Consider the following 10,599-nt stretch of genomic DNA (forward strand, 5'->3'; position numbering starts at 1 on the left):
GAGAAGGAAGATGACCAGACTTGCTTAAACTATCCGTTGCTAACCTTTTGACCTTCTCAGTGTCATTCAACGTGTCACTACAATAACCCAGTAGCTGCGTCCCTAATTACACCGTCTTTTTTTATGATAGGAAGATTTAACCTGGATAAATGGAGGGCATTATTTTTTTTTAAATTATTATTATCGTTGTTATTTAGTTGCTACAGCGTCTATACATGGATTTACAAACATGAATGTGTTTCATGTGCCGAGATGAAGAGTATAAACACCTCATCTTCATCATAGTCCTGAAAGCTCTTTGTCTCTGGTGACGGTTTCTCTGTGTCGCAGCGGTGGATTGTGGGAGTCCAAAGGTGGTCGACATGGCTGACGTGGTGTTTGGTAACCATGACAACAGCACCCTGTTTGGATCAAATTTCACTTACATCTGCAGAGAGGGCACGTTTGACCCTAGCAACCGCAACAGTAAGAACATGAGTACTTGTCATTAATGATAGAGGTAAATGATATCACACATCAGTTTATGACATGTGTCGTAATCATTTGTTTTTGTCGTTAAACCTGTGTGCTTTAGCCTTTGTAAAAAGTATGGAGAAAAGACAAAAACATTTGTGTGCATCTGTGTCATAGCTTCTTACACCTGTGGACAGAATGGAGAATGGACCAATTCAGAAGCCGGAATAAAACTGCCAAATTGTCTTCTAGGTACCTGTCTGTCTCCTCTGTGTCTCTATCTTTTGTCCTCCATGTTGGACATAATCGTGACAAATAATTCAAAATGACCCGTGGACACAGACTGTCCTCTGCATGTGTCCCTCCAGCCTGTGGACATCCGTCACGCACTCTCCCGGCTCAGGTGAAGCGTATCGTGGGTGGGCGGAGTGCAGAGCCAGGCCTCTTCCCCTGGCACGTACTGCTCAGTGTGGAGGACCAATCCCGGGTTCCAGAAGACCGCTGGTTCGGATCTGGGGTGCTGCTGTCTGAGTCTTGGGTCCTCACCGCCGCCCATGTCCTCAGGTCCCAGAGGAGGGATGCCAGTGTTGTCCCCGTGGCACCTGAGCATGTGAAGGTCAGAGAAGGAAAAATGTTGGAAATTATAAACGTGTGATGGTGATGATGACTCTCTTCGTCTTTTAGGTCTACTTCGGTCTCCACGACACCCGAGACAAACATCAGGCCGTGAGTCGCTCAGTGGACGAGGTCATCCTTCATCCAGACTTCCAACCCAACAACTACAACAACGACATCGCCCTCCTGAGGCTCAGCGAGAGGGTGGAGTTTAACAACGTCACCCGCCCCGTGTGTCTGCCGTCCCCTGACAACAAGGTGAGTCATACTGTCTACAGCACACGAGGGACTGACATGTTAACAGAATCTTGACATTTTGTGAACATTTTAAGAAAATCGGAATGTTTTTAGAAGGGTTCAAAACGGATGATGTTTTGGAAAATCTACATAATTAAAGACGTATCTGGGTGTTTTTAAATGTTAAGGTCAAATTGGGATGAAAAGTGAACCCAGACATATTTGGAATGTGTAAATAAAAGAAGAATTTGACATTTTAGAAGAGAGGATGTTTTGAAAATTTGAATCAAACTTTTACTCCTCCTCATTGTAGCCTGACCACTCCTCACCCCCTCCTAACTCCCTGGGAGTTGTTGCTGGTTGGGGAATCTCCAACCTCAATGCCTCCTCATCCTTGCTGACCTCTAACCCCACTCTGATGGCTGACCCTGGAGTGACCTCTGACCTCCTGCAGTATGTGAAACTGCCGGTGGTTTCCCAGGACGAGTGTCGTGCCAGCTACGCCTCGCGCTCCATCACCTACAACATCACAGACAACATGTTCTGCGCTGGGTTCTTTGAGGGGGGGCGAGACACCTGCCTGGGTGACAGCGGGGGGGCGTTTGTCATGGAGAACCAGGTCATCCGGAGGTGGGTGGTGTTTGGGCTTGTGTCCTGGGGCGGCCCAGAGGAGTGTGGGAGTCAGCGAGTGTATGGCGTCTACACTCAAGTGGCTAAATATGTGGAGTGGATACAGGAACATGTTTAGACTGCCCCCTGGTGGTGAGACAGATATGAGGACACATACATGTCCTCACCTAATTTCTCTCTGACATTCTGCTTTTTGTAAACGGCCTTAACTAAACTAGTGTGAACTAGAAGATCAGGAGAAATGAGGATGTATTAAGAGATACAATGACATGTGACTAGGTATGATTAGATGCCGACGATCATCTTGTCTCCTAACAATAAATACAGCGGATGACTGTGGCAGCCTGCAGGGGGCGTAAACATCAAAACATTGCATAAAAACTTTTTTTGTACGTACGTTTTCTTTATTATCTATTAATCAACACTCCACTGTATTTTTAAAAGACTTGTATTGTCTCGTGTTACATTTATGGGCTGTTGGGTTTATTTTACACTCCTTTATTCATCAAAATAAACACGTTTGCAAAACAGAGTTATTCATTGAAATGATCATATCACATGTCAAATATTTTCATTTCACATGTCGATCACAAGGTCACATGCACAGCGAAAGACCTGGGGGGGGAAACTGTTCAGTAGACGGTGGGCAGTATGAGTTTAAGATTATAACACAATATTGCACCATGATATCGCAATAAAGTTTTTCCTGATGATATTTCACAGAATTTTAGAGTTTGTTTGAAATTGGAATGTAGTGTGCTTTACAATAAAAACATATTTATGATGCAAAATAAATCTAATATCAAGCGAAGACAGAAAAATAAAACAGAATCTAAAATTAGGTAAATAACAAAATGTGCAAAACAAGCTCAACAAAAAAAAGGAAGAGTAGGTCCATGTTTTAATCATAACATGATATTGCATGGTGGGCTGCATGTAATTGATTGGGGGCCCACATATGGCCCACGGGCCATGAGTTTGACATCTCTCTTGAACAGTATTTGAAATTATACATGATAAAAATCGGCATACTGCCTCCCTGGTCCAACACCAGCTACTGCATTCAAATTTTACCATTGGCTGTTTGATCTACTCTTGCTTCACTGGAACACACTTTGTTACCCTCTTATCCAATCAGCGCAAAGCTTGTTGTCCCAGACTCCTCCCCCTTTTATAAACACTGGAGGTGTCACTTCATTGCCTTCTCTCTCTCCACCAGTGTGAGTTGAGAGGGTTGTGACACTGAGCAACTGGGGTCAAAGTCACTACCAGACCACGCCCCTGCATCACTCAGCTCGCTTTTTGGCATTTTTAAAAAGTCAGGCATTGGGCGGAGTTTGCCTGATTTGGAAACTCCTAACATGGAAATGGGTGGATGACAAAATGTACATAGACCTAAATTAAAAAACTAATGAAGTAGTATTAGCCCCAGAGCCACCACTAGAGGGGGCTATCCAGTCAATCATTAATCATTTAATCCAGCATGTTTACATCTCATATTTATTCAGGTTTGTTCATTAACATGCTCTGTCCCTGTCAAATAAACCAGTAACAAAAAACATAAATGTATTTACAGTCATTTGAAATAACACAACAGTCAATGATTATAGTATAGTTTTTGGTTGGATAAGCTACATACAAACGTGATTTAATGTTTAATGATTAACGAGACATCAGTTTGCTTCGGGCCTCATCAGTTTTCAGTGTCAGTCTCCCTCTTTCAGCTCCTGGTTCCGTTTAGATCCACTCTCTCCATGGTGTCTCTTATCCAACTCAGGTAGTTTCCCAGGCGGGTATAAACTCCGTACTTCCCCTGAGCAGCACATCTTTCTCCCCAGCTGATTATGCCGGTCAAAAACCAGGTTCCTCTGTAGTTCACCACAAAGGGTCCTCCACTGTCACCACTGCAGGCGTCCATGCTCTTGTCGAGGTAACCGGCACAGAACATGTTGTCTGTGATCACCTGCAGAAGACACACAGCACACGCCAGGTTTGGTCACACACATCATAAAAAACATGACAAGAAAACGTAACTGTATAGTAAAACAACAAAAGCTTTGTGAAAACATTTTTGAAAATGTCATGTTGTAAAAAGTTAAACATTTTATTTAGTTCCTCATAACTGAGCAGTGATTTGAGAACATGTGCTCGAGTTCTTCACAGTGTGTGAGCTGATCACCTGATCAGTGGAGGCAGTGCACGCTTTGTAACTGACCACCGGGAGCGTCACCTTCCTTAGGAAGCGTGACGACCTGCCCAAGTACCGAGTGAGACCCCAACCTGATGCCACGCCCCAGGTGCCTTCCTGAGAACACACACACACACAGAGGTTTACACAGCTATTCTTCTGAGGACACTGCATTGAATTCGGTTCATTTTGACAACCTGAGCAGCGACCTACCCCCAACACAACACAAATATGTCAATGTGTACATATATACGCTATAATGACTTTTCAGTAAAATTTCTTAAATCATTTTACTGCAACACATTCAGAAAATACAGGAAACACATATGCAGTTTCAAAACAAAAGCTTTTACAGGTCATCAAAGTGTCAATTATTTAGTGTGACCTACCCTTGCACTTGAACGAAAGCATAATATATAAATCAATTAATCTGTCGATTGTTTTCATTTGCTCCGTAAAATATCATAAATGTTGGAAAGAAACCAGAAAATATTCACATTTAAGAAGCAGAAAATGAAAACACGTTGATCAAAAACACGATTAATTGTTTGAGCCCTAAGCATGACCCTGCCTCTCTTAAACCTGGAGTGGAACCCTAATTACTGTTATTAGTAAAAACCTGTGTCTGTGTTTGTCATTGCTTGTTAATATAGAGAAGACCGACTTTCAGTCACATCATTCCAATATTTTACCCTCAGCAAGTACTTGGACAGGTGGTTGTCGGGGAGACAGGCCGGGACAGCAGTGGGACCTCTGCGGACAGGCTGAGCAAGGAGCACGAGAGCAATATCACTGTCGAAGGTGAAGGAGTGAAAATGAGGATGAACGAAGACTTTCTGAATCTTTATCACTTGCTCGTCTTCATCAGGACGCCGCTTATCATAGTCTCCTATAGAGATGGAGACACAGAGAGATGGAGGACAAACGGGTCGTGGAATATTTCATTCAGTGGAAGCAACACAGCGAATCTCGGCATCTGTGAAATTGTGGAATAACGTGCATTAAGTGTGAAAATAACACACTCACTGCACAAGATATGTCATATAAATAACACAATAATAAATGCATAACCCTAACCCTAACATAAAGCTAATTCTAACCCTAAAATCAGGTCTTAATCCATAAAAAGTCCTTTGAAGTTGGGAAGACCTGGTAAAATGTCCTTATTTTCAGTTTTTTTTGTCCTCACAATCACATATATACAAATACATACACACATACACACCTATGGTAACGTAGTCTGTAGACTCTTCGAAGCAGTGAGCAGCTGAGATGACCCAACGATCAGTGACCAGAGTTCCTCCACAGAAACCATAACCGTCAGACCTGTGAAACAGAACCTGACACAAATACACACTATTCACCAAAGAGTTGAAAGAATAAAAAAAAGTAATGTTTTTAGCTCACGAGGACACAGCAGCTGCAGGTCTACTGCTGCTTTAATTGGTGATTTTGTGTCAGTGTGAGGTAAATCTGAAAAAAGGATTTCAAACACACAGGTCACAAAATGTATATAAATTACTGATTTTCTCCATTCATTTTGCTGCGATAAAGCGGTAAAGGTAAAGGTATAAAGGTAAAGGTAAGAATTTTCTGAAATCTGTTGTTAAAGAGATGTCAGCTCTAACGATGTGCCAAAACTTTAGAATAACACACACTTCAAAAAAACCTGAACTATCCCTTTAAACCCATCGTTAAGTCTCCTCACCTGCCAGGGACTCCCCCCTGGTGTTTCCAGATCTCCACCCACAATCCGCAGATCAATGCCACCTCCTTGCTCCACCCCCGTCTCAGCTGTGCTGTATCCAGTTGTGTTCACTGTTGTCCTCTTGTCCTCTTTCTCTGTGAGGTTCAGATGAACATCCCAGTCCTCTGTGCTGTTGTCCTCTGTCCTCATGGTAGCATTGTCCCGAAGAGAGCGTCCACGGTACCATGTCTGTATCCGTTGACGACCACACGGGAAAGACACTGGAGGGGGACAACAGACAAAGACAGTTCTGAACAGGTTCTTTTTGTCAGTAGATACAGTGTAACTGTGGTACTGTGAGGGCTGCAGAGGTCCACTAGAATCAGGGCTGCTCCAAGCCTTTATAAGGCCCTAAGCAGAATTTGATTTTAAGGCCCTGTCACACTACCTCAAAGTAGCAGGTGTGTGACTATGATTGATACAAATGTAACATTAGAAATTGCAGCAATTACAGTCGTGTTATTGACACAAAACCAGTCACTCTTGTGCTTTTTAACCTCAGAGGGCAGTAAAATCACATAGGTGGCCTCGTATTACTTTTCACTTTTGTATTCAGTAAGTGAAACAAAATAAATTGAGCTCAACACTATTTAGATATCTAAATATATCTAAAGATACCTGGATTTCTTTAATATGTTAAAATGTCTTGACATGGTGGTGGTCCATGCAGACGGACATAAACACACCTCCATTTTAGTTTGTTTTAGTCCAAAGTTAAGTATATGCGAGAAGGTGCACTGGTGCCCACAACAACTCAACAAAATGTCACTTTTGGAATGAAATGTGAGATCAAGTATGCGCAAGTTGTAAATGTGAAATAGTTTTCCACGGACGTAGAAAAGCCCTGATTCTCACCAGCTTCGGAACAACTCTGTCCATCAGAATCCAGTTTAAATCCGTCGGCACAGCCACACTGCACTCCACCGCCCCCTGGCAGGTCGGTGCAATACTGCAAACACTCTCCATTTTTAAAGCGACACTCCAACACCTCTGCAACACGATCACAGATCACACATCAAGGCTACAGGTTTTCCGCTTTAGTGATTGCCCAAGATTCTGGTTTTGGTGTTTACCCAAGTTGCAAGTCTTGCCGTGGTACTGCGGAGGACAGAGACACAGGTAGTCCTCTCGCTCCAGAGTGCAGATGCCACCATTCAGACACGGGTTGGTCCGACAGGGGTTCAGCTCTATGACATAAAGAAGCAACACTTGAAAGCAGCATGACTCAATCATATGTGGTTTTACATTTATTTCAGATTGAATATTCACTTGATGAAATACTGTTGGAAAAAAAGGCTGTTGATGCAGTTTCTTACTAAAGTGCAGTTTATGAATCACTGCTCTACACGGATGATACTCTATTTTATTATGTCATTATTGTTTTTTTTGTTATCGTTATTAAATATAAAAGTTGATATTTTGAGGACACAAAATCATAACCAAAGTGGGAATAACCGCTGCAGCTGAGCACTTAGGGACTGCAGTTCCTCTAATAGCCTCTAGATGCAGGTTTGAGAACCATAAACAAGCAGTAGAAGGTGTAAACGATGAGGAAAAGGGTGTACTTACGTGTGTATCTGTACCAAAACTCGAGCTGTGGACAAAAACAGTGACAATGAAACACATACCGTGACCTCACACAGACACACATGCTTTATTTTTCTCTCGTTACCATGGTCTCTTTGGTCTGGAAGATCTCTAGCGCCTCTTCCTGGGAGCACATCTCCTCATAACATTCCCGCTCCAGGTTTCCAGGTAAGATCTCCTCGAAGAGGGCGTTAGCACGGCGCCTCCTAGTGGAAGAGCGAAGGATCTGACCCGCTGAGGGAGGATCCAGGAACACTGAGGAGCAGGAGGAGCAGAACTCTGTCAACCTGTGTCTCACCTGTCTGTTCATTACCAGGTCTGTCTCACCTATACTGTCAGTCTGCCTCACCTGCGCAGTGGATGATGTCATAGCAGAGCAGCAGACTGCAGACAGTCACGGTCAGAGGTGACATCATCGTTTTTGTCTCTGTGGATAAAAGAGAAGAAAGTCGAAGACATTTACAAACCAAAAATGTGAGACAGAAAACACTGCACAGCAATCTGTTCATATTGTTTTTGAACGTCCACCTGTCCTACATTCCCCTTCCTGTTTGCACCTGTTTGTCTCCCACCGTGTCTTCTTGTTGTCCTTTGGTATCTCCTAATATCCCCTGTTGTGTCCCGCTACCCCCTGCTGTCCTCTTTAGTCTCTTGACGTCTCCTTGCGGTCTTGTTATCTTGTGTTGTCTCTTGGCATCTCCTAATGTCCCCTGATGTCCTCTTTTGTCTCCCAAATATCCCCAGAGAGAACATACAGTGACTGCTTTATTGTAAAATGGATGACTGGGACGAAGTTGGTCTATCGATCGTTTGACAAATATTGACAGAGACGTCACAGCTCAGAGGACGACATGAGATGACTGTGCTGACATAACAGGAAATGATCAACTGCTGTAGAGGACATCACGCAACGTCTATTACCGTTATGACATCCAGAGAAATGTGTAAAAAGACTGGGGGTATTGATTTTTTCTGTGACACTGTGACACGTCATCCTGTATGGAACCTTACAGGACATTTTTTCCTTAGAATGTAGTGAGTGGATCCATCACCTGTGGAAATATTCTTTGGATCTATCTTTGGAAGAATTTCCCATGAAATTAGAACTTTTATTTCACTGGTTCAAACTCTAGGACTTTGCACAAAAATCAAAAAAGTGTCAGGGGTAATGTGTGATAAAAGAGTATCAGCCAGAATGAAAGGAAAGATATACAACACAGTGGTGAGACCAGCGATGCTCTATGGTCTAGAGACAGTGGCACTGAGGAAAAGACAGGAAGCAGAGCTGGAGGTAGCAGAGATGAAGATGTTGAGGTTCTCTTCTGGAGGTTCATTTGCTGTGGCTACCCCTGAAGGGAGCAGCCGAAAGGAAAAGAAAAGGAAGAAGAAGAAGAAGGAGAAGAAACTCTAGGACTTCGATCAGCCCATGACATCCATACATTCTTTATATACAAATACAGATTCTCATGTGTTTTATCATTATGAACTACAGACGTAATCATGGGTCCCATATTAGTTTTTACCCAAATTATGTCAAATTTGTCTGAAAATTAAACCTTAAACAAACACCTGTTCATATATAAATTGACAAATGTCTTTTTGCTGTAGCAAGGCTTCATTAACGTGTTTTATCTTGAGCTGGGGAAAATTTAGAGGGTCAGATTAACACAATTAATTGGGATTGTGTACGTCGCTCAAAGGTTCCCCCAGCTCTTAACCCGTCTGGATTCAAACCAGCAAAGGTCCCTTTGCACTAGGCCATGGACTGCCACTAACACTTTCAAAGATATTTCATTTCTATCCATTTACAAAACTTCTTTGTCACTATACCTGCAATTATTTATGTCCTCTCATGATTCCCTGTGGTCCCCTGTGAATACGGAGCACCTAGGGATGTCGCGGTCACTGCAGTCCCCACACTCGTGAGATATGGCCACGGAGGCAGAGGCCGCGTCGAAGCCGGATATGAAAACTCTACAGAATTACAAAAACTCAGTGGCAGAAGGAGACAGGGCAAGCTGCTTGCAACAAAGGAAGAACAAATGGAACACTGGTAAGAACTCATCGCAGAAATCCTCAACCACACACCCCCACCAGACCCACCGAAAGTTGAACCTCAAACAGAATTGCTTGATATACACACCGGACCACCAAGCAAGGCAGAGATTGGTAAGACCATCAAATCACTTGAGAATGGTAAAGCTGCAGGACCAGATGGTATATACCCCCTGAAGCTTGGAAAGAGGCTGTCTGTTGAAGCCCTCCACCCACTCCTTAGCAGAATATGGCAAGAAGACAAGATACCCCTAGACTGGAATAAAGGTACCATCATTAAGATACTGAAGAAAGGAGATTTGACCCAGTGCAGGAACATAGGCACAATGCTCCTTTCAGTTGCCAGCAAGCTACTCTGCAGAATAATCCTTAATCGGACAGCAAACGCCATGGAATCCAAACTTAGAGACAACCAAGCAGGCTCCCGCCCAAACAGATCGTGTAGCCACAGAATTCAACTCCCAACTGTATGCTGTTTTTGTAGACTACGAGAAGGCCTTTGACTCAGTTGAAATGTACATTATAGATGTTGAAAACTGTATAGACAGAATTAAAGGTATTGTATTAACTAGTCAGAATGAAATACAGATAGCTTTGTTTAAATAACTCCTCACCATGAAATATGACTATTTGAAATTACGTTGATTATATTAATTGTCTCCTCACAGTCTTGACTCCTGTTAACAGCTGGACTGCAGTTACTGCATGAATGTGAGTGTGTGAAGAGGCATGACTGTACTTGATCTTGAGCTTTAGATCCTCGTAACCGCTGAGAATGCACCTCGCTCTCGTGTTCTCACTCAGCATTCATCTTGATTGCCTCTCTGTCTCCTTGTTGAGGTGGGGAAAAAAATAATTTAGAATAGTTTAATAAATACATCTTGAAAAAATAACAAAAACCAGATACATACGTTACAATCCCTGATACATACGAAGCAATCAACAGATAACTTACCTGATGCAGCCGAATTTCGTATCTTTGATGCTTTGAAACGAACGGATTCTTGTAACTTTCACATTTCGAAAAATACAAACAGTTTTATGTTGTGGTGTCACGTCCCGTTTCAGTGAGAGGTCATTTACTTAT

The 10,599-nt window shown here is 42.8% G+C and overlaps 2 protein-coding genes across 2 annotated transcripts; one reads left to right on the top strand and one right to left on the bottom strand.

The window, feature by feature from the left end:
* The first annotated feature begins 6 nt into the window (after positions 1-6).
* LOC122773667 (coagulation factor IX-like) lies at positions 7-2,485 on the top strand. Its single transcript, XM_044032494.1, has 5 exons — positions 7-465; positions 631-705; positions 822-1,069; positions 1,138-1,326; positions 1,619-2,485. The coding sequence occupies exons 1-5, from the start codon at positions 363-365 to the stop codon at positions 2,051-2,053; spliced, it is 1,050 nt and encodes a 349-aa protein (XP_043888429.1). The 5' UTR covers positions 7-362; the 3' UTR covers positions 2,054-2,485.
* Positions 2,486-3,491: 1,006 nt separating this feature from the next.
* LOC122773154 (coagulation factor IX-like) lies at positions 3,492-8,330 on the bottom strand. Its single transcript, XM_044031579.1, has 11 exons — positions 8,015-8,330; positions 7,807-7,884; positions 7,543-7,712; positions 7,440-7,464; positions 6,944-7,057; positions 6,726-6,860; positions 5,832-6,091; positions 5,349-5,463; positions 4,816-5,012; positions 4,115-4,240; positions 3,492-3,898 (listed from the first exon to the last, which is right to left on the bottom strand). Exons 2-11 carry the CDS (start codon positions 7,871-7,873, stop codon positions 3,656-3,658), a joined length of 1,452 nt encoding a protein of 483 aa, XP_043887514.1. The 5' UTR covers positions 7,874-7,884; positions 8,015-8,330; the 3' UTR covers positions 3,492-3,655.
* Positions 8,331-10,599: the final 2,269 nt, after the last annotated feature.

Source organism: Solea senegalensis, linkage group LG8, assembly GCF_019176455.1.
Source record: "Solea senegalensis isolate Sse05_10M linkage group LG8, IFAPA_SoseM_1, whole genome shotgun sequence".
Lineage (NCBI taxonomy): Eukaryota > Metazoa > Chordata > Actinopteri > Pleuronectiformes > Soleidae > Solea > Solea senegalensis.

Excerpts from the sequence above, each read along its gene's own strand:
- LOC122773667 (XM_044032494.1), top strand. The coding sequence starts at position 363 with ATGGCTGACGTGGTGTTTGGTAACCATGACAACAGCACCCTGTTTGGA. Across the intron at positions 706-821 it reads ACTGCCAAATTGTCTTCTAG|CCTGTGGACATCCGTCACGC; the intron begins GTACCTGTCTGT and ends GTGTCCCTCCAG. Across the intron at positions 1,070-1,137 it reads TGGCACCTGAGCATGTGAAG|GTCTACTTCGGTCTCCACGA; the intron begins GTCAGAGAAGGA and ends TTCGTCTTTTAG.
- LOC122773154 (XM_044031579.1), bottom strand. The coding sequence starts at position 7,873 with ATGATGTCACCTCTGACCGTGACTGTCTGCAGTCTGCTGCTCTGCTAT. Across the intron at positions 7,713-7,806 it reads TGACATCATCCACTGCGCAG|TGTTCCTGGATCCTCCCTCA; the intron begins GTGAGGCAGACT and ends CCTGCTCCTCAG. Across the intron at positions 6,092-6,725 it reads ACAGAGTTGTTCCGAAGCTG|TGTCTTTCCCGTGTGGTCGT; the intron begins GTGAGAATCAGG and ends GTCCCCCTCCAG.